The 20,300-nt window shown below is 41.0% G+C and overlaps 1 protein-coding gene across 3 annotated transcripts; it reads left to right on the top strand.

Moving 5' to 3' along the window:
• The first annotated feature begins 1,941 nt into the window (after positions 1-1,941).
• cul1a (cullin 1a) lies at positions 1,942-19,399 on the top strand. Of its 3 annotated transcripts, none has more exons than XM_053651149.1 (22): positions 1,942-2,349; positions 3,090-3,193; positions 6,790-7,149; positions 8,251-8,428; positions 8,548-8,715; positions 8,831-8,881; positions 9,104-9,194; positions 9,565-9,728; positions 10,538-10,700; positions 10,819-10,949; positions 11,066-11,173; positions 11,937-12,092; positions 12,798-12,929; positions 13,123-13,240; positions 13,658-13,734; positions 14,095-14,226; positions 15,595-15,687; positions 15,776-15,823; positions 17,168-17,250; positions 17,533-17,638; positions 17,750-17,863; positions 18,585-19,399. In XM_053651149.1, exons 3-22 carry the CDS (start codon positions 7,010-7,012, stop codon positions 18,663-18,665), a joined length of 2,334 nt encoding a protein of 777 aa, XP_053507124.1. In that variant the 5' UTR covers positions 1,942-2,349; positions 3,090-3,193; positions 6,790-7,009; the 3' UTR covers positions 18,666-19,399. The 3 variants fall into 3 exon arrangements, with proteins under 3 accessions (XP_053507124.1, XP_053507126.1, XP_053507125.1); XM_053651151.1 differs by having other exon boundaries at positions 3,090-3,185; XM_053651150.1 differs by lacking the exon at positions 3,090-3,193.
• The last annotated feature ends 901 nt before the right edge of the window (positions 19,400-20,300 follow it).

The following is a 20,300-nucleotide window of genomic DNA, read 5'->3' on the forward strand; positions in this document are numbered from 1 at the left end:
ACAGTAGGACCCGATGCCTAAAACGAGCTCCCGCAGGCTTTCACAGCACACAACACAACACACAGCTGCAGTACAGCCTTGAGCATGTTCTCTGATGCACTTCAGCAAAATCCTGATTTGATCTGATGTGGAGTGTGAACGTGCAGCATGATAATTCCTCACGGCGTTCAGACGAGCTCAGATCAGACAATTAGTCGCAGGTGAGTTATAAGATTATCAGATATTAAACCCTACTGGCTTAAAGGGAAGGATCTGTTTATTATGTAGTTATGTCAGAATTTAAGTTACAGTGTCGTCTAGTGACGGCTGGCAGATAGACAGCATTTTTCCTACAGATCTACAGTCAAGTGCAAAAGTTTGTGCCCCCATGGTTGTTCAATGAGGGAAGGGGTGGATAAATAAAACGTATTTCTATTTTGCAAACGATGCCCAAGTAAAAAGAGTTCCAACTCCCAAGTTATTAGACAAGATGAATCGAATGTTCAGTAATCACAAAAGATGCACAAATTTGAGCAGATCTCTTGTTTTTTTTTCAGTATTAATATCCGTATCTTTAAGGAACCTCTTGTTGCTATAAATTGCTCCCGGTAACTTTTTTTCTTCTTCATTTTGTCCTAATGGTGTGTAAACTTTTGCACACCGATTTGTAGGTTTCCATATCATACATGTTTTTGTTTGTTTGTTTGTTTGTTTGCAAGCATGATCAATATTAAAGCAAGTGCGATTTCACTTTATGGATTTGGTGTCTGGAATGTTTTTATGCATTGTGTTGTTATAAAATGAAACAGATGAACACCATAAGAACAGATTTCAGACATGCGGGTTATTTTCATCTTTCTTGTAACCATGTAACATTCAACGGCTCCTGTTAAGGAAATTATTTTTCAATAGACTTGAGAAAATTTCACGTATTGCTTCTTTAAGTTGTTCCCGGATGCAACATTACAATAAATGTACAGTGAATGACCTTAATATTTATATATGACAAGATTACCAACATGAAAATCTGCTTCTTTTTTTTTTGTTACATACTTTTTATGTGTTATTCGATTTTACAGTTGTATGAATGCAAAGCGTCCAGTAATGAAAGTATCGCAAAAATCAATAAATTATTGCATTGTTTCTCCAGTACATGAAAATCTGACGTGGGAAAGAGAACTGAACTCTGATATCCTCAGCAGCTATACGGACTACATGCAGTTTTTTCCCCCCAGGCATTTCTAACTGTTATGTCTTGCTGCTTAGACATATACAATATACAAATACGGATGTATATTTGTATATATGTATGAAAATTTAAAAAAAAAAAAATTGATTTGTACATTGTTGCATGTCCTTAAAGATCTAGGTGATCTGTTCTTCTGTCAAACACCTAGATTTTAAGGAAGTAATGAAAAATGACAAAAAATAAACATGTACATTGAAAATCCATAATGTTTATGTTTATGTTTATTTATTGCGGTAAATCAGGAGAATATTCTACGATATATCCCTGAAAATGAACGACGTTCAGATTGAAACTGTGATTTAAAGCAGTGGTTCTCAAAGTGTGGCGTAAATCCAGAGGGTTGTGGTTCTTTTTATTTATTTATTTTTTTTTATATAGGTGTTATTTGTTTGTTTTCATGATATAATGATGGGTTAGATAATTATTTAATAGCTAGTATAAACTGCCACAGTTGTGATTGTTGTGATATGAGAGTCAATATATTCTTAATATCTCTCTCAGAAGTTAAAACAAACAAACAAAAAATCATGTCACATGGAACTAAACAAAACTTTAAAATAAGATACAAAAAGCTTTGAATCTTTTAATTTTTACTAAAGTGCTTTGAAACACTGGATTATAGTATCAAATTAACAATTTTATTTATGTTAAAAAAAAATTAATTAACCCCTGATTTACAGTCAAGTAAGCAGAGAACCGGAACGTCATCATTTTAAATCCGCGTTTCTTACGGACACATTTCTGTGAGCACCACTTCGAAGACAGTATCACCGACTGCGTCCTAAATAGGTCCCTTTTGACACATAGTGTACTTCCTTTAGAGCGCAGAAGGCGGTAACTGTATTCCCTATGTAGTGCACTTGTGAATGGAGTTTGGGTGGATTTGGGATCCGGCGCCATTTTGCCTCTCGATGTAACTGCAGTTTGTAGCTTTGTTAGCGAAAACTGGACTGCATTACACTGGAGTCTGGGTCGGACGGGTGATTTAATGTTTTTTTTAGGGGATTTACAAATTGGAACAAAAAAAAAATATCCGGAAAAGTAGGAATAAGTTGTAGGGGTTGTCTTCCTTTCATGTGATCGTGAGCTGAAGATTGAGAAGCGCGTGCTGCTGGACAATGGTAAGTAAGAGCGCGCATTTAGCCGGCTAGGTTTGTTTAACTTAAAATAAATAAATAAATAAATAAATAAACCAGCCTCCGACCCGTGACTGCTAGTTCAGCTTAACCCGTTTCACTTAGCTAGCTAGCTAAGTTTATACCTAGTCTTTGATCTACGACTTCTTATCATTTATTACACACAAGCATTTTATTCGTAGCTAAGCGAGAGAATTTCCAGCTTGCTACCAACTCGGGCCTCCCGGTAACACTAGCTTGCTAGCTCGTTAGTTTTAGCGGCTAGCTCTGAAACCTAGCATATCAGAACGGTTTCGTTCTGACACCGCGTTGTGTGTTTTATGCAGTCATTATAATCGGTTAATAACGGACGTTTTAATTGTATTAAAATTACGGCCACCGTAAGAACGACACGTCATTAGCTAACCATCATCAGCGCTAACGTGATGCTTTGACGTAAGCGTATATCCCATAATAATAACAACAACATCCCATAATGATCATAATAACAGCTAGTCAGCGCGTTTAGACAGCTGTAACTGTAATAAGTGCATTAAGATGATGTTATTCCGCATCTGTCTGGTGTGTAAACATGTTGACAAACAGCTGGATGTTTATTAACAAACAGCAGGTGTTCTGCTTAAAACTAGGTTCTCTGCTCAGGTGATTTCTGTATATATATTTATCCACACAAATGAGAATGTACACTGTGTGTGTGTGTGTGTGTGTGTGTGTGTGTCTGTCAGGTACAGAAGTGTTGAGAAACAATCCTCCAACTTGCTGTTCTCAGAAACAGGACATGGTGTTCTACGACAGCGCTGATGAATTCTCCACTCTGATTGGTCAGAAGGTGTTGATTAATTTTCTATATGTGCGCCTCAGTTAGATCCGTAGGTCGTGAATCAGTATATGGTGATCACGAGGTCAGGCACTTGTTAAGGACCCTGGCTCGCTACACACTGGGACAGTGATGAGTCGATTTCTGGCGACGTGATGACTACGACGACGTACTCACGTTGTTTCCTACGTTACACGTCGTACAAATTTGTTCGCTTTTTAATCGCACTCGTTTCTGTCCTGGTAATTTGTAGGCTAGCTAGTGGATTTTTAATTAAAGAAAAAAATTCATTAAACAGACGTCATTCGACTCGAACAAACCGGATATAGACTGTCAAATAAAGTAAAAAAAAAAAAAACAAACGTAAGCAATCATTTGAGAGCTACGATAAAAAGCTACTTAGATTTTCAGGAGTCAGAAAATATGACGTCGTTTCCAGTAAGGGAACGTCGATGCTCCCTGGTTTTCATGGTCCATTGTGGGATTTATTTTTATTATTTTTTATGGGGCGCCCGTTCTAGTTTCCTGGAATAATTTTGCTATCGAGACAGCCCTTAAAATGGCCGAGTCCCTGATCCCTGACTGCTGAATCAGGGAGCCGATTGAGACACGCCCCTCTGACAGGAGTCACTCAAGTCACAGAGTTGCGCTGGGTCTAATACGTTATCGTTATCTTTTCACTAGTAAGAACGTGTTCAGAGGGATTTGGACGTTGGACCCTTGAGATAGTGAAGTTTTCTGTAAGGAGATGTTTAGGTGAAGTGTGTGGAAGAAGTCTTTATTGTTCGTATGGAGTGAAGACAGGACTTTACACTTCCTGGTTTCTCTGTAACTTGTTGTTTTTTTCCCCTCATTAAATTCAAGAGCGAGCGAGGAAAAAAGAGAGGCTGATGAGGGGAACTGTAGTTTATAGCTGTTGTAAACGTACAGTTATGTGAAAATGTATTTGCCCCCATCCTGATTCCTTCACACCATCACACTTCCACCGCCATGCTCGACTGTAGGTATGTTCTTTTTGTGGAATTCGGTGTTTGGTTTACGCCAGATGTAATAAGTCTTTCCCTACAAGACTTCACATCTGTGAGATGACCAACAAGGTGGGTGTGTCATGTAAAGTGGCAGTAAGCGTACACCATCTGTAGCAACGCTGCTGTACGCTGCTGCTGTACCCGTATACTCAGAAGCATCCACTACCCGAGTGGTTTCTTATCATGGTGGTCGAGGACAGCTGACAAGTTTTTCCTGTCTGTAGAAGGTTTACAGTCCGTCATCATTGACCTACCGAGGGCTGCTAAGTGCACGTGTTTTGCGTAACTTCTCAGACCCATAGACGTCTGGCCTTTTGTGATAATCGGTTATATGATTTTTAGCAAACATATTGGGTTTCGTTAGTTCTGTGACGGTGCCAGTTTATTACCACCGCGGTGGTTAATGACCAAAACTGAGGACCTGATATTTATACCACTATATTTTATATGATATAATGTATATAATTTCATAGGCTTAAATGAAATTAAAACCTAAATATAAGAAAGTGAAACGAGGCTTTATTTTAGCACTTCCGTCATTGAAACGTCTCGATACGGCGTTGTCGTGTCACGTTGTTGCGGTGAGAAACAGCTTGAGGGCGCTGTGGGATACGGTGTTGTGATTGCACGCAAGGGGAGAAGGAGAATTAGTGGATAATAACGAGACGGAGTTAAACACGGTCGCACGTTTCTCTGACGGATACTTTATTTCTTTTACAAGTGTAACATATCGCAAGCCTATAAAACTTTCAAAGAAATACCAGTAGGACGGTAACCTAAATAATACGTTAAGAATCTAAATATTAAATAAAATGTATATTTTTTTGCGGCTGGGTGACACGCCTTTCGACAACAAAGACGACATTTATTTGTTTAGGTTCACCTCTCTCGTCAGGCACAAATCTGAAATGTTCCCAGATCGCCTACGTAACATTCGGTTTCCCAACAAGATCCATCGCAACAGCAGAACCCGAGAAATCGCAGAATTCGCCCGACTGAAAAACAGAAGTGGAAGTTATTTTGACTCACTTCCATGCCAATAAAATATGTAATAATAATCTAATATTATTAATGATAATAATAAACGAACACTAAATCTTCCGTCCGCTCAGACATTTGCTTACGGCTCTGCGCAGACAGAACGTCCGTCCTCTGCTTATACGGCGCCGTTTATTTTGTCATGATTGAACGATTATTTGTCTAAATTTCTGGGTTTGTGTCGGCTCGCTTTTTAAAATTTTTTATTTTCATATGAAAGAAGGACTGCCTTGCTGAATCCCAGCTCTGGGGGAAAAACGCCCCGCTTTGCTCGCAGGGTCTCCGGGTCGATCCTGAGCTCGGGATGCTGGCCTACCCTTGGTGTGAGCGAGTGTGTGAATGGACCTGGAACTCTCGTTGTTCCCAGGGGCCACAGCGATCTTGATTAGGATGAAGTTCTCAAAGAACGAATGATCGCTTTAATTTCCCAAATTCTGGGAAATGCAAAAAAAAAAAAAAAAGACAAACAGAGGGTGATGTCGTCTTCTCCGTTAAAAAAAACAAAACAAAACAAAAAGCTGACTTATCAATCGGCGTAGTGCGGATGTGGAGGAAATAAGTCAAGCGTCTCAACAACCACTTCCTCTGTTCTTAGTCACTTCCTCTTCGGCTGAGATTGCACGGTTGAACTCCGCTGACCCTCGGTGCCCGACACGCTCGTTTTACCCCGTTAAGACTTTTTGATCTCTGATTGCCCTCGTTGCGGCTGATTAGCCTAATGTATCGTGTTCTGCTCAGCCAGCGTGTAGGGGATACCGATCTCATGTTTTGATTGAAGCCAGGGAAACCGCTGCAGTCCAGACGGGTCTAAAGAAACGGCAGACGAAATATGGCCTTTGTAGTGAAACGGCGAAGTTTCACTACTCTACATGATATTACACTTTGTTGACCGGTCTCATAATCGAGCTAATTGCCTGTTCGGAGTCATGACCTGGTGCAAGAGCGCCCGCTGACACCACCGTCTCCGACTATGACGATTTGCCCACGCTCTTGGTGCTGTTGCCATGGTTTCAAGGAGGAAACCGCGGGGTGTAATGAATAGTGTGGCTTCCTCACAAGCCATGATTATCCAGAGGGAAAACAGCTGCAGCTTCTATTCGGAGAGAGACAACGTCAGAATGACGGACGGGCGTGTTAATTTCTCTCTCGTGCAGCCGTGCTTCTTATTTTGATTTTTTTTTTTTTTTAAGTCTCAGGCATCACACGCACCTTGCACGGTGTCCATCATTCTGACACGGACACATCTTAAATGATATTAATGTCTCTTTGGCTTGGATATTAATATATCAATTTCCTGTTGTAAGCATTCCCTCATAAAGCATTCTTAATTCCTCTGTGCACTTGTTTAATACTCCTGACATTTCCAAGCAATTTCTATGTGACTAGAGTGTGAGCTCACTTTTATATATCAGGTGGTTTAATGTGTTATAAGAGCAAAGATTAAGCTGCTTTGCTGCGCTTTTATAATCCGGGGAAATACGTCGTCTTGTGATCTGAGCGTAGCTCGTGGTAATCCCCGGCCCGTATTGTGTTCTCCTGCAGGTTTCTTTCTTGGCTCTTACATAAGTGTCCCCCTACGGTCACCGGGCGCTCTGCCTCCACGGTCCGAGGCCTCGTCTTTTCCTCCACGTCGTCGCTGCTGACCGCCGCACCCTATGGAGGACTAGCTGGGCGCCGCCTCGTCGAGCCAAGGGACACGAAGAGCCGAACGCCTGGAAGAGATTCCTACACCGCAGCAGGGAAGACTGGGAGAGGACAGAGAATGTCGTCTACCAGGAGCCAGAACCCTCATGGACTCAAACAGATTGGGCTGGACCAGATCTGGGATGACCTGCGAGCGGGTATTCAGCAGGTTTACACACGCCAGAGCATGGCCAAGTCTCGCTACATGGAGCTCTACACGTATCCTGTGTGCTCGTGTGTTCGGTTCAGTTGTTATGAGGGAAAATAATAGCGGGTGTGGATTGAATCGGTCAACCTGAAGTCCTCCCACGCTTAATTCATCATGCCGGGGCAGTGTGGCAAGAATATCATGTAACAATATTAATAAGTCTCTCAATACATTACATACACACCGATCAGCCGTAATATTAAAACCACCTGCTTAATATTGTGTATCGGGTGCCCCTTCGTGCCGCCAAAACAGCTCTGACCCGTCGAGGCATGGACTCCACAAGACCTCTGAAGGAGTGCTGTGGTATCTGGCACCAAGACGTTAGCAGCAGATCCTTTAAGTCCTGTAAGTTGCCCCATGGTGGGGCTTCCATGAATCTGATTTGTTTGTCCAGCACGTCAAACAGATGCTCGATCGGATTGAGGAACCTGGGGAATTTTGATGCCGGGTCAACACCTTGGGCACCCATGACCCTGTCGCTGGTTCACCGGTTGTCCTTCTTTGGACCACAGTTGGTAGGTCCTAACCACTGCATACCGGGAACACTCCACAAGACCTGCCGCTTTGGAGATGCTCCGACGTCTCCGTCGTCTCACTTTCACAATTTGGCCCTCGTCAAAGTCGCTCAGATCCGTACGCTTGCCCATTCTTCCTGCTTCCAACACGTCAACTTCGAGAACTGACCGTTCACTTACCGCCTAATACTGTATATCTCACTCCTCAACAGGTGCCAATGTAACGAGATAATCGACCTTATTCACGTCACGTGTCAGTGGTTTTAATGTTCTGGCTGATCGGTGTATATGTTCACAATGTAACCAGAAAAACAGTACAGACAAACAATAGCGATTTGATCATATTGCTCAGTGCTATTATCCGTAATAATACTAATACCACAGCGCTGTCGAAGGAGTTGATTCATTTTCTATAACGGAAGCTCTGACGGTCGTATAGTGATCTACAGTGACGCTGTAAACAGCAAAAGATGTAATAATAATAATAATAATAATAATAATTCATGTTGTAAATTTTCGACATGATGTTACTGTTATGTTTGTTTTAGCATGTAGGGTTTTTATCTGCATAAGTCCTTGACTCCATGTTTCCAGTCACGTGTATAATTACTGTACCAGCGTGCACCAGTCGAACCAGGCCCGCGGGCCGGGCATCCCCCAATCCAAACCTTCTAAGAAGGCGCCCACTCCAGGAGGAGCCCAGTTTGTGGGCCTCGAGCTCTACAAGAGACTAAAGGAGTTCCTGAAGAATTACCTTACTAACTTACTAAAGGTAAGACATATATATAATATATTAGTCGTGAACGAATTGGTTCTTTTTAGGTTAAAACCGATGAGTAACGTGTGAGCTCGGTTCATTTGACTTTTCCCACTTTTGTACTGTATTCCCAGGACGGAGAGGACTTGATGGACGAGAGCGTTCTGAAGTTCTACACACAGCAGTGGGAAGACTACCGGTTCTCCAGCAAAGTACTCAATGGTATCTGTGCCTACCTCAACCGCCACTGGGTGCGCCGCGAATGTGACGAGGGTCGCAAGGGGATCTATGAAATCTACTCGGTAAGCTTCTCTGAAGTCGTCTTCGTGTGCGTGCGTGTGTGTGTGATATGCTCTGTGAAGTGTAATTATATCTATCCACCCTCCCTTTTTTTTTTTTTTTTTTTTTTTCTTTCAGCTAGCCTTGGTGACCTGGAGAGAATGTCTGTTTCGACCTCTGAATAAGCAGGTTTGTGTTTCATACTATGTGGGAGGAACTTTTTTTTTTTTTTTTGTCTTGTCAATATGCTATATGGCCAAAAGTATGTGGTCACCTGATCACACCCATATGTCGTCCTTTCTCAAAAGTCAGAAGCACACGATTGTATAGAAAGTCTTTGTACGCTGTAGCATTACGACTTCCTATCATTCCGTCACATTTGAAGCAAATTTTTTCCGTTCACTATTCTAGGTTACAAACGCAGTATTGAAGCTTATCGAGAAGGAGCGAAACGGAGAGACCATCAACACCAGACTCATCAGTGGCGTGGTTCAGTCCTACGGTGCGTCCTTACGCTCTCTAGACCCGTCACGTTTTTTCTTCCTCATCGAGTCAGCTCGTTTTTAAAAGCGTTTCCTGTTCACACTTATTCATAAAACAGTTTTGTATTTTTTGTGTTGTTTTCGTGAGTTTCAAATTCACCCAAAAGCATGTTTATTGTCTGGGATATGCTTTAGAGACATTGCTTTGAGAATCCTAAAGCATATCAGTAAGTGACATTAGTGAAGAACTGGATGTGGTTTGAAGCAGATATTTTCTCAAAAAAAAAAAAGTAGGTGACAAAATATATGAATCCCCCCCCCCCCCCCAAACTACTAGCATTTATTGTAGTAGCCGACAATAATGGGAGATTATTATCCACCTCTGTTTAGTTGAGCTGGGTTTGAACGAGGACGACGCCTTTGCCAAAGGCCCCACTCTGTCCGTCTATAAGGAATACTTTGAGACTCAGTTCCTGGCCGACACGGAGCGCTTCTACACGAGGGAGAGCACGGAATTCCTGCAGCAGAACCCGGTCACAGAGTACATGAAAAAGGTCTGGCAATGGCAAGGTTTTGTTGAATATCTGGTGGTACATTGTGTAGTCAACTTGGTTAACCTACACTACCGGTCAAAAGTTTACACACACTCATTCTTTATTTTTATTTTCCTCATTTTAGAATAATAATAGTCATCAGAACTCTGGAGTGACACAACTGGAGCGACGAGAGTTATGTTGTGATTAAAAAAAATCCAAAATTATTTGATATTTTAGCATCTTCTAAGTAGACTAGAATTTCCAGAAATGTATTCTTGGCGTTTTCTTGAGCGATTTCTTGAGGAATTTCCCTGAGATGCTTTACAAACAGTATTAAAGGAGTTCCCACCTACGCCGGACACTTATCGGCTGCTTTTCGGAATATTTAGCTCCGAGTCATCCGTTTAAAAAAAAAAAAAAAAGATTTTTTTGTAAATAAAATGTTAGTTTTAATCTAATGAAAGAAAATTTTTGTCTACGACACAGATTTCAAACATTTAATCACACACCTTCAGATCAAAAGCTTTTTAAAGTTCATGAGAAACGTTTCAGTCCAGCGTCCACAAACTTTTGACCGGTAGTGTAATACAGTTTTTTTATATATATACACACATAAAACCCCAAACAGGAACTGAGGAATGTTTCTCAGTATGAAGAATTTGAAGTATGGACTTGTGTGCCAAATTGCCTTATAAGAACAAACTTTTCTCCAAGATGGTTTGTCGTGCTAGCAGCTTCCTGAGTTAATCCAGATGAATCGCAGCTGTGTGTGTGTTTGCTTAAAATGTCTAAGACTGTCTTATAAATAGCTACATGTGTGTGTGCAGGCGGAAGCACGTTTGTTGGAAGAGCAGAGGAGGGTACAGGTCTACCTCCATGAAAGCACGCAGGATGAGCTGGCCAGGAAGTGTGAGCAGGTTCTCATTGAAAAGCACCTGGAGATCTTTCACACGGAGTTCCAAAATCTTCTGGATGCAGACAAGAACGAAGGTGTGGAGATCTAAATAAATAAATAAATAAATCTCAGCGTGCATGCTTTGGGTCAGTCTCAGTAACGTCTCTGCTCTTGACCGTCTTGCGCATCAAATCGATTTATCCATTTCCGCAGATCTCGGGCGCATGTACAACCTCGTGTCTCGGATCACGGACGGTTTGGGAGAGCTGAAGAAGCTGCTAGAAACGCACATCTACAACCAAGGCCTAGCTGCTATCGAGAAATGTGGGGAAGCTGCTCTTAATGTGAGCGCGAAGCCTCGTGAGAGCGTCTAATACTAACCTCATGGGTTAAAGCACACAACAACAACAACAACAACTTCTTCTTTTGACCACGTATTGTCTTTTTACCTTTTATCCAGGACCCCAAAATGTACGTCCAGACCATTTTGGACGTCCATAAGAAGTACAACGCTTTGGTGATGTCTGCGTTTAACAACGACGCCGGCTTTGTTGCCGCACTGGATAAGGTAACTCTTTCCATACAGATCTTTCGCATCTCCTTTCCTTCTACTCGGTAATGTTAATACACACTACCGGTCAAAAGTTTGTGGACACTCGACTGAACTCTTTCTCATGATGTTAAAAACCTTTAGATCTGAAGGCGTGTGATTAAATGTTTGAGATCGGTGCCGTAGACAAAAATATAATCATGCCGACGTATTCGTTTCTTTCATTGGACTGAAACTAACAGTTTATTTACAAAAAAAAATATTTTTTTAAACGGACGACTCGGAGCGAAATATTCCGAAAAGCAGCCGATAAGTGTCCAGCGTCGGTGTGGACTCCTTTTAATACTGTTTATAAAGCATCTCGGGGAAATTCCTCAAGTAATCAGTCGAGAAAACACCAAGGATACATTTCTGGAAATTCTAGTCTACTTCGAAGATGCTAAAATATTCAATTATTTTGATTTATTTTGGATTTTTGTTTTTTTTATCACGACATAATTCCCGTAGTTCCATTTGTGTTCCTCCAGAGTTTTGATGACTTTATTATTATTATTCTAAAATGTGGTGTAGGAAATAAAGAATGAGTGTGTGTAAACTTTTGAGCAGTAGTCTATATTACGTCCACACGCGTGGCTGATACGGAAATATTCTTTGATTGCAGCGGAAACCTGGAGGAATAAAAAGCTTTCAGTTAATCATCTGTGATGTGTACTGAAAGTCTGCGAAACTGGTTTGTTTGTCCCCATCCCCCAATCCCCCCCACCCACCCACCCCAAAACAGGCCTGTGGACGCTTCATTAACAACAACGCCGTCACCAAGATGGTCCAGTCGTCCAGCAAATCTCCTGAACTTCTGGCCCGATACTGTGACTCTCTGCTTAAGAAAAGCTCCAAGAACCCAGAAGAAGCCGAGCTTGAAGATACTCTAAATCAAGTGGTGAGTTGTAGTACTACATGTAAAGAATAGAGAAGTTGTTGTAAATTCAGTAGCTAGCCCTCTGAGGACGTCGACGCTCTCCAGCGTGCTGTTTTCGGTTGTACAGAAATCTGATCGACAGCTAAAAAAGTGACACGTAGCGAACTGTAACAATGTACGGCGAGCTATTTAGCTGTACATAGCAGTCAAGCTGACAAAATATCGCCGGCCGCCGGTTTCAGCTAGAAGACGTGTCGGTCGGTGCACACGTATTCAAGCCTAGCTAGCATGTTTATTTTCTCTCTGTGTCTTTAACCATAAAGTGACTGGATTGTAAGCAGGAGAGTTTTTATACAACAGCTTTGTGGACATTTTGCTCTGTTTGGTCAATGTTTCCACTTAATCTGCCTAGTAAAAACTATTCTACCATCATCGAATTGCTCCTCAGCTGATGTGTGGAATGCAGCAGACGGTAGGATTTGGGAAATGAGTAGCACGCCATAGTTACAGATGTGAGTCGCATCACAGCGAAGTGCGTCAACTTTAAACATACACACTAAATGAGAAAAATTTTGTTAAAAAAAAATAATAATCATTTTTTTTTAATCTGCTACCGATTTTGTGCTGTTAACTTGCATAGACATATATACAATGTTATTCCTTAACGCACTGGAGTTGTTTCGTCAGTGACCCCGATTCGGGTTTTCCCTTTACCTCGTACTCCAGATGGTGGTGTTTAAGTACATCGAGGATAAAGACGTGTTCCAGAAGTTTTATGCGAAAATGCTGGCTAAGCGCCTGGTCCACCAGAACAGCGCCAGCGACGACGCCGAGGCCAGCATGATCTCCAAACTGAAGGTTCTACCAGCTTGCTTTAATGTCAGCGCTTCCTTTTACACAGACATCTGATCTAAAAAAAAAAAAAAAAACAACCTATCAAGCAGTCTCTAACTACAACAACTAAATACCAGTCTTATCAAACTGCTAAGAGATCCTGACTTGATTTTTTTTTTTTTTGAGTAACCAAACATGGCCGTGTGTCTTCTTACAGCAAGCGTGCGGCTTTGAGTACACGTCCAAGCTGCAGCGCATGTTCCAGGACATCGGTGTCAGCAAAGACCTAAACGAGCAGTTCAAGAAGCACCTCACTAACTCGGAGCCTTTAGACTGTACGTTCAAGCGCTCGGATCACGACTGATTACTAACTGGACGTTTTTTTTAATTATTTTTCATATTTCTTTAAATGTTTAACATGGCAGTTCCACTAAAAAATAAGTCGTAGCTTCATTTCACATTTGACACTCATCTAAAAATCCCGATTATACGTATATAAATATGCCAATTAGAAATGGCCACACAGCCCCGCCCCTTTCTCGAGTTAACTAGTGTGGTGGTTGTATAACCTAAAACATTGTAGTCTTTATAATTTTACTCACTAGCACTCGCCTGTCATGTTTTCAATGCTAACCGTCAGCTTTTTCGGGATTTAACCCGTCTAAGCGGTGAAAGGATTTAATTATAAACATGTTATTAAAGAGCTGCTGAGTTTGTCACTAATGTTCTTATAAATTGTCTCCTCTTTCCAGTGGATTTCAGTATCCAGGTGCTGAGCTCTGGTTCTTGGCCTTTCCAGCAATCCTGCACTTTTGCGCTGCCTTCTGAGGTACTACACACACACACACACACAAAACTTAGATTCCGCTCATGCAGGTATACAGTATAATTAGGAACGGCAGGTGGTCCGTCATCATTGGCATCAAAATACTGCTTACCATCTCATCTTGACCTCAAGTTCATTTCCTCAAGCAAGGGAGTGTTCTCCTGTCGGATTTTGTCTGCTCCACCGCGTCGTCTTAAGAACGCCCAGATCACAAATACGCTCTACTCCATGAACGTGTGTCGAACTCGAGTTTAATAATATGTTTAATCCGGAAACTTCATCGTATCGTACATGGTTTCATGGCAGTGTTCTGAATGCTTTATTTATTTATTTTATTTTATTTTATTTTTGCTCTCCGCACAGTTGGAGAGGAGCTACCAAAGGTTCACAGCCTTCTACGCCAGCAGACACAGTGGCCGAAAACTCACCTGGCTTTACCACCTGTCCAAAGGAGAGCTGGTCACTAATTGCTTCAAGAACAGATATACCCTGCAGGTAGGACACACTTTCAGCACATTCATCAGCAGAGATAAATATAGTTAAGCATAGCTTCAGACCTCCAGTTCTGATTTTAATTTATTGGATTCTGTAAAAAATATATATATTTATATATAGAGAGAAAGCGGTAGAGAGAGAAATAGAGAGATGGAGAAAGAGATGGAGAAAGAGGTAGACAGAGCAAGAGATGGAGAAGGAGGTAGGGAGAGACAAATAGAAAGAGAGAGAGAGGTAGAGAGAGAGAACAATAAGGAGAGCTAGAGAAAGAGAGAGACAAATAGAGAGAGCAAGAGATGGAGAAAGAGGTAGGGAGAGACAAATAGAAAGAGAGAGAGATGGAGAGAAAGAGGTAGAGAGAGACAAATAGAAAGGGAGAGATGGAGAAAGAGAACAGTAGACAAATAGAAAGAGAGAGAGATGGAGAAAGGTAGAGACAAATAGAGAGAGCAAGAGATGGAGATAGAGGTAGAGAGAGAAATGGAGAAAGGTAGAGAGAGACAAAAAGAAAGAAAGAGAGAGATGGAGAGAGAGAGAGAAAGAGGTAGAGAGAGCAAGAGATGGAGAAAGAGGTAGGGAGAGACAAATAGAAAGAGAGATGGAGAAAGAGAAACAGGTAGAGAGAGATGGAGAAAGAGAGAGAGATTTCTGTAAAGCTGCTTTGAGACAGTGTCTATTGTAAAAAGTGCTATACAAATAAAATGGAATTGAATGAGAGAAAGAGATGGAGAAAGAGGTAGAGAGAGACAAATAGAAAGAGGGAGAGAGATGGAGAGAAAGAGGTAGAGAGAGACAAATAGAAAGAGAGAGAGAGACCAATGTAAACAGCGGGGTCCGTTGACTAAACTAACATCGTATCTGAACTTGCATGTTTGTGTACTCTTCCAGACCATTATGGAGTATTATAAACTTCATGTCGGCAGGTTTGGTAGTTTTTAACCTACCAAAAGGTCTGTTCTGAGTACCAGTCTCTGCCTCTTCTAGATTAGTACATACTTTTGAATATCCAGTGAGGGTTTGAGACCCAGATCATGACGACGGCAGAACTGTAATGTGTTCAACGTTACAGTGCGACTTGGGAACTTGAGGACACTGATGTTTTTGCTCTCATGCGCCATCTAGTGGACGTTGCTTTTAAATCATGCGGCTGTATATAAAGATACGCAGGCGAGTGTGTGGAAGATTCTCTTCGCATTACCGCCGTTTCATCGGTCTGTTCTACTTCTAGTTCCACCATTTTGTCCCTTTGACACCTTTTGTGTTCAGAGAACCAAAATTCAGCACAGGTTGCATAGGCTATCCGTCGATGTAAATTAATTTTGACAAGCACTTTTGATTTTGTGTGTGTGTGTGTGTGTGTGTATGTAGGCGTCCACGTTTCAGATGGCCATTCTCCTACAGTACAACACGGAGGACGTGTACACGGTCCAGCAGCTGACTGACAGCACGCAAATCAAAATAGTGAGTAGCTCTGATCACACCAACTTTTACATAGCACTCGTTTGGCCTCTTAAAATACCACAAAGTAAATTTTTTTTTTTTATTGCAGGACATTTTGGTGCAGGTTCTACAAATTTTGTTGAAATCCAAATTGCTGGTAAGTGACGATTTTCTCGACTGATTTCTATTAAAGCGAGACACTACAGGTGAATAGGTGAAAATGTTTAACATGAAGATATCATGAAATTTTACTAATAAATTATAAACGTTACAACTTTTTATTTTTTTTGCATTACATGCGTTCTGAAAAAATATGTTTAGATATGCAAATAAGATACTCATTAAATATGCGCTTATTTACATACATTTAAAAACCAAAAATCTAGCTATTAAACACAGTTGTATCTTAAAATCTTTTTCATTCTAACAGAGATAAAAAAAGACTTTTATCTTGTTTTGTTTTGTTTTCATTTATAAAATCTCTAAAAAAAAATTGTGCAGATGTATTAACTTGATTATCTGCATGTTTAATACAAAATTAGGCATTAAACATCGTGTGAACAAATCCTTCTGCAGTAATCATCAAAATATAACTAAGAACGAACATGGAAAGTATGGCTTATATACACAACCGGTCAAAAGTTTACACACACTCATTCTTTATTTTTATTTTCCACATTATACTCAAAATATTTGAGTATTTTATCATCTTCAAAGTCGACGCCCTTTTCGCCTAGAATTTCCAGAAATGTATTCTTGGCGTTTTCTCGAGCGATTTCTTGAGGAATTTCACTGAGATGCTTTTTAAACAGTATTAAAGGAGTTCCCCCACCGCCGCACACTTATCGGCTGCTTTTCGGAACATTTCCCTCAGAGTCGTCTGTTTTAAAAAAAATATTTATTTTTTTGGTAAATAAAATGTTAGTTTTCTAATGAATGAAACGAACACGTCGGGACGGTTATATTTTTGTCTACGACACCGATTTCACACGTTTAATCGCACGCCTTCAGATCAAATGGTTTTTAACATCATGAGAAACATTTCAGTCGAGTGTCCACAAACTTTTGAACGGTAGTGTAAGTGCGACACAATTTGAGATTTTTGCTTCAGAGTGTTAACAAAAGCCTCATTCCGTCTCCCGGTTTAGGTCAGCCTGTAGGTTCTCACTCTTGGAGAGCTCTAGAAAGGAAATGTCCATATTTAGACGAGCTATCGTGATGCTAGAGGAAACGAGCTTTCCAAAGATACCAAACGCTATATTGTGTATATACCATATAATATCTGCCTGAATAATGCTAACTGATCTGAATATTGCTATGGTATCAGTGTTCAATAAGACTTTATAGAAGCAAAATATACACACACAAATGGCTCGCCTTGCAGCCCAGTTTTTGACTGCTTAAAAGTATTACCGGGAATAAGCAGCGTGAGCATGAGACAAGGCGACCTTGTTGTGTCTCTTGCATGCTGACTGTGGTGTTGATGCGTGTCACCATGCAGGTCCTGGAGGATGAGAACGCTAACGTGGACGAGGTGGAGTTTAAACCGGACACGCTCATAAAACTCTACCTGGGCTATAAAAAGTAAGTCGCTTGAATGCGCTGTCCATTTAGTACACTTTTAAGCCACGTCGTTCGTTTGATCCGCACCAATCGTAGTTGAAATGATCGACCCCGAAATCGTGACCCCCGGTCAACGTGACTGATTTGGACGCTCATAACTAATTGCTTTTTTATTGCGTTACATCTTAATCTCTCAATTCAAACCATTTACATTGTCTGATGGCAGATAGGTTTTTAAATAAAATTTGAGTCAAAGTCAGTTTATTCTTTTTTCTTTTTTTTTACATGGTCTCATTCGTTTAGTAAAAAGCTGCGAGTGAACATCAACGTGCCAATGAAGACGGAGCAGAAACAAGAGCAGGAAACCACTCACAAAAACATCGAGGAAGACCGAAAGCTCTTAATACAGGTAAGTGCTCACACCGCTTCGACCGTCACCACCACGAATTCCTCGTTTTGTTCGTTCACGTTAACGACCGACGTATCTGCGAGTAAATATCGGACACGTGTACTTCTGTAGGCCGCCATAGTGCGCATCATGAAGATGAGAAAGATGCTAAAGCACCAGCAGCTCCTGGCTGAGGTCCTCAACCAGCTGTCCTCCAGGTTCAAGCCCAGGGTCCCCGTCATCAAGGTACAAAACACCACAGCACTGTCAAATTCCTAAATAGGAACGACTGGGTGACACGAGCGGCCCGACACAAAGTTGCTTATTGTCCTCCAACAGCATGCCCCGATTTTTATTTCTTTATTTTACAATTACAATTTGAATCCATTTGTAGCTATGTTTATTGTTGTGGAAAGTCCATAAAACAAGTCAGTCCTGTTATCATGTACAGTAGAGCAGCTATAAACAGTTCCCTCACCCGGCTCTCGCTTCTCGTCACATTGCCGAGAAACCTGCCCTGATGACTCTCCCATGCTGACTGTGATCAGCGCTGAGTGCTTGTTTGAGACTCCTTCTATGAATGTTAAATAAACATCCCCTCAGAGAAAACCTCACTATATTAATAATATTTTAACCACACTTTTTTTAAATCTTGAGATTATGTGAAGTATCGTATCTTTACAAGTTTCTGAGCGTAATCTGTTATTATAGAAACCATATTGTATTCGGGGACACAAAAAATATCATTTGAATTGCAGCCAGGACGCACCGCTGTCCGAGCTGCTGTTACAGAAAATTCAAATCATGATCTTCTGACCAATCGGATAACGAATTAGAAACTACCGCAGTCGTGAGTTTTCTAGCTCAGCTGGCTCGAGCGCAGTCTGAAACGCTGGTTTCCACGAGTGTGTGAGAGAGAGAGAGAAGGACTTTAACCAGAGTGTTGTCTTTTTTTTTTCTTTTCCAGAAATGCATCGACATTCTCATAGAGAAGGAGTACTTGGAGCGAGTGGACGGAGAGAAGGACACATACAGCTACCTGGCTTAACCATTTCCTTTTCCTTCGCCCGCTCTTCATCCTCCCCGCCTCCGTCTCTCTTGCTCTCTTTTAAGTTGTCCCCAATGTACTTAAACATCATTCCTTTTGACGCTCGGCCTATGTCGTTGGGAATGTGTGAACGGAGGAGGAATTTTTTTTTTTATTTTCAAAATTAAAAACGGCAAAGAAGAAAGACGAGCGGAACTGAACCGCGTGTGTGTGTTAACGTGTGCGTGTCATCCTAGCCGGAGTCTGCTGAGCTGGACTTCCCTTTAAATCACCCCCCTCACCCCCCACCCTTCCCGGAGCGTCTCGGAGTGTCTCACTTCACCCGAACTGGCTCAGGACGGACAGACTTCGTTTACTGTAAATAAACCCGGACATTTAATCCGATGAAAAATCAATCTATTACAGAAAAAAAAAAAACCAACATTCTGCTACGGTTTGCATGCAAACTGCCTACGTGCATTTAAACTAAAGTCATAAAGGATAAAGAAGAAAAACTGAAAAGTAATGCATTATTAGATGATTTATGAATACTACCGCATAGTGTTTGCGGTTATATGGCCAGAAAGTTATGTTTTAACGAAAGGTTTTAGCTACACATCCCAAGGAAAGCAGTGCGTGTTTGACCCGGTCTTTAGGCGTGTCCTCGGCATCGTTTCCTGTTATCAGATATATCATTTGTATAGTGTGGTTCACTTTTTTAAATGTGTGGTAAATAAAAATTAAAGGTTTCTGTATGCCTTCTGATGCTGTGAAGTCTTTGGAATCGCCAGGTGTCCGTGGGGACGGCGTGCACCCTGTCATTATAGGCGTGTACGCGTTTTATTTGACCAAAACCATGACAAAAATGTTTTGGGTTCCCCCCCCCCCCCTTCTTTTTTTTTTTCTTCATGAGTTACTGACATTATGTTGTGGAAGCAGCAGGGAAATGACCTCAAATGCCAAGAATCAACACGAGCACTGCATTTCACAGCAGGGATGCTGGTTTTAGGGAGCAGTTTAATTCTTACACCAAACCAACCAATGATGGTCCAGTATCATTTATGCATTTGGCCTGGATTTCGAGCCTTTTCCGATCAGGTGTGCCTAAAAGTTTGCACACCCCTTGCAGAATCTGCTAAATCTTAATACTGTTAACAAAATACTGTTGTTAAAATTTCTCCATCTGGGGATTAATAAAGTATTATCTTACCTAAAATAAGACGCATCATAAAAATCCCATGTTGTTGTTTATTTAGTTCTGTCCTGAATAAGCTATTTCACATAACAGATGTTACATACAGTCCACAAGACAAGATAATAGCTGAATTTATATTTAAATAATAATAATAAATTAAAAAAAAAAAACAGGGTTCTCACTCTAAGTCACATGTAAAGTTCCATGACCTTTCCCTGACCAAAATCTTGTATTTCCATAACCTACTGTACGAAGAATGGTACAGTGTACTGTCTTGCTTAAAAAGAACATATACTTATTTCATGAGTAGTCTTTACACCTCATAAAGAAAATGGTCCTAATAAAGCAATATATTTCTTTAATGGAAATAAAATCAATTCATTTACAAGGTACAGTAAGCCATTTTAAGTACATTTTAACCCATAACACTGTGTCACATTCAGAAAATGAGCACACTGTGG

This window comes from Ictalurus furcatus, chromosome 20, assembly GCF_023375685.1.
Source record: "Ictalurus furcatus strain D&B chromosome 20, Billie_1.0, whole genome shotgun sequence".
NCBI classification, from domain to species: Eukaryota; Metazoa; Chordata; class Actinopteri; order Siluriformes; family Ictaluridae; genus Ictalurus; species Ictalurus furcatus.

Excerpts from the sequence above, each read along its gene's own strand:
- cul1a (XM_053651149.1), top strand. The coding sequence starts at position 7,010 with ATGTCGTCTACCAGGAGCCAGAACCCTCATGGACTCAAACAGATTGGG. Across the intron at positions 13,241-13,657 it reads TAACTCGGAGCCTTTAGACT|TGGATTTCAGTATCCAGGTG; the intron begins GTACGTTCAAGC and ends TCCTCTTTCCAG. Across the intron at positions 15,824-17,167 it reads TGTTGAAATCCAAATTGCTG|GTCCTGGAGGATGAGAACGC; the intron begins GTAAGTGACGAT and ends GTCACCATGCAG.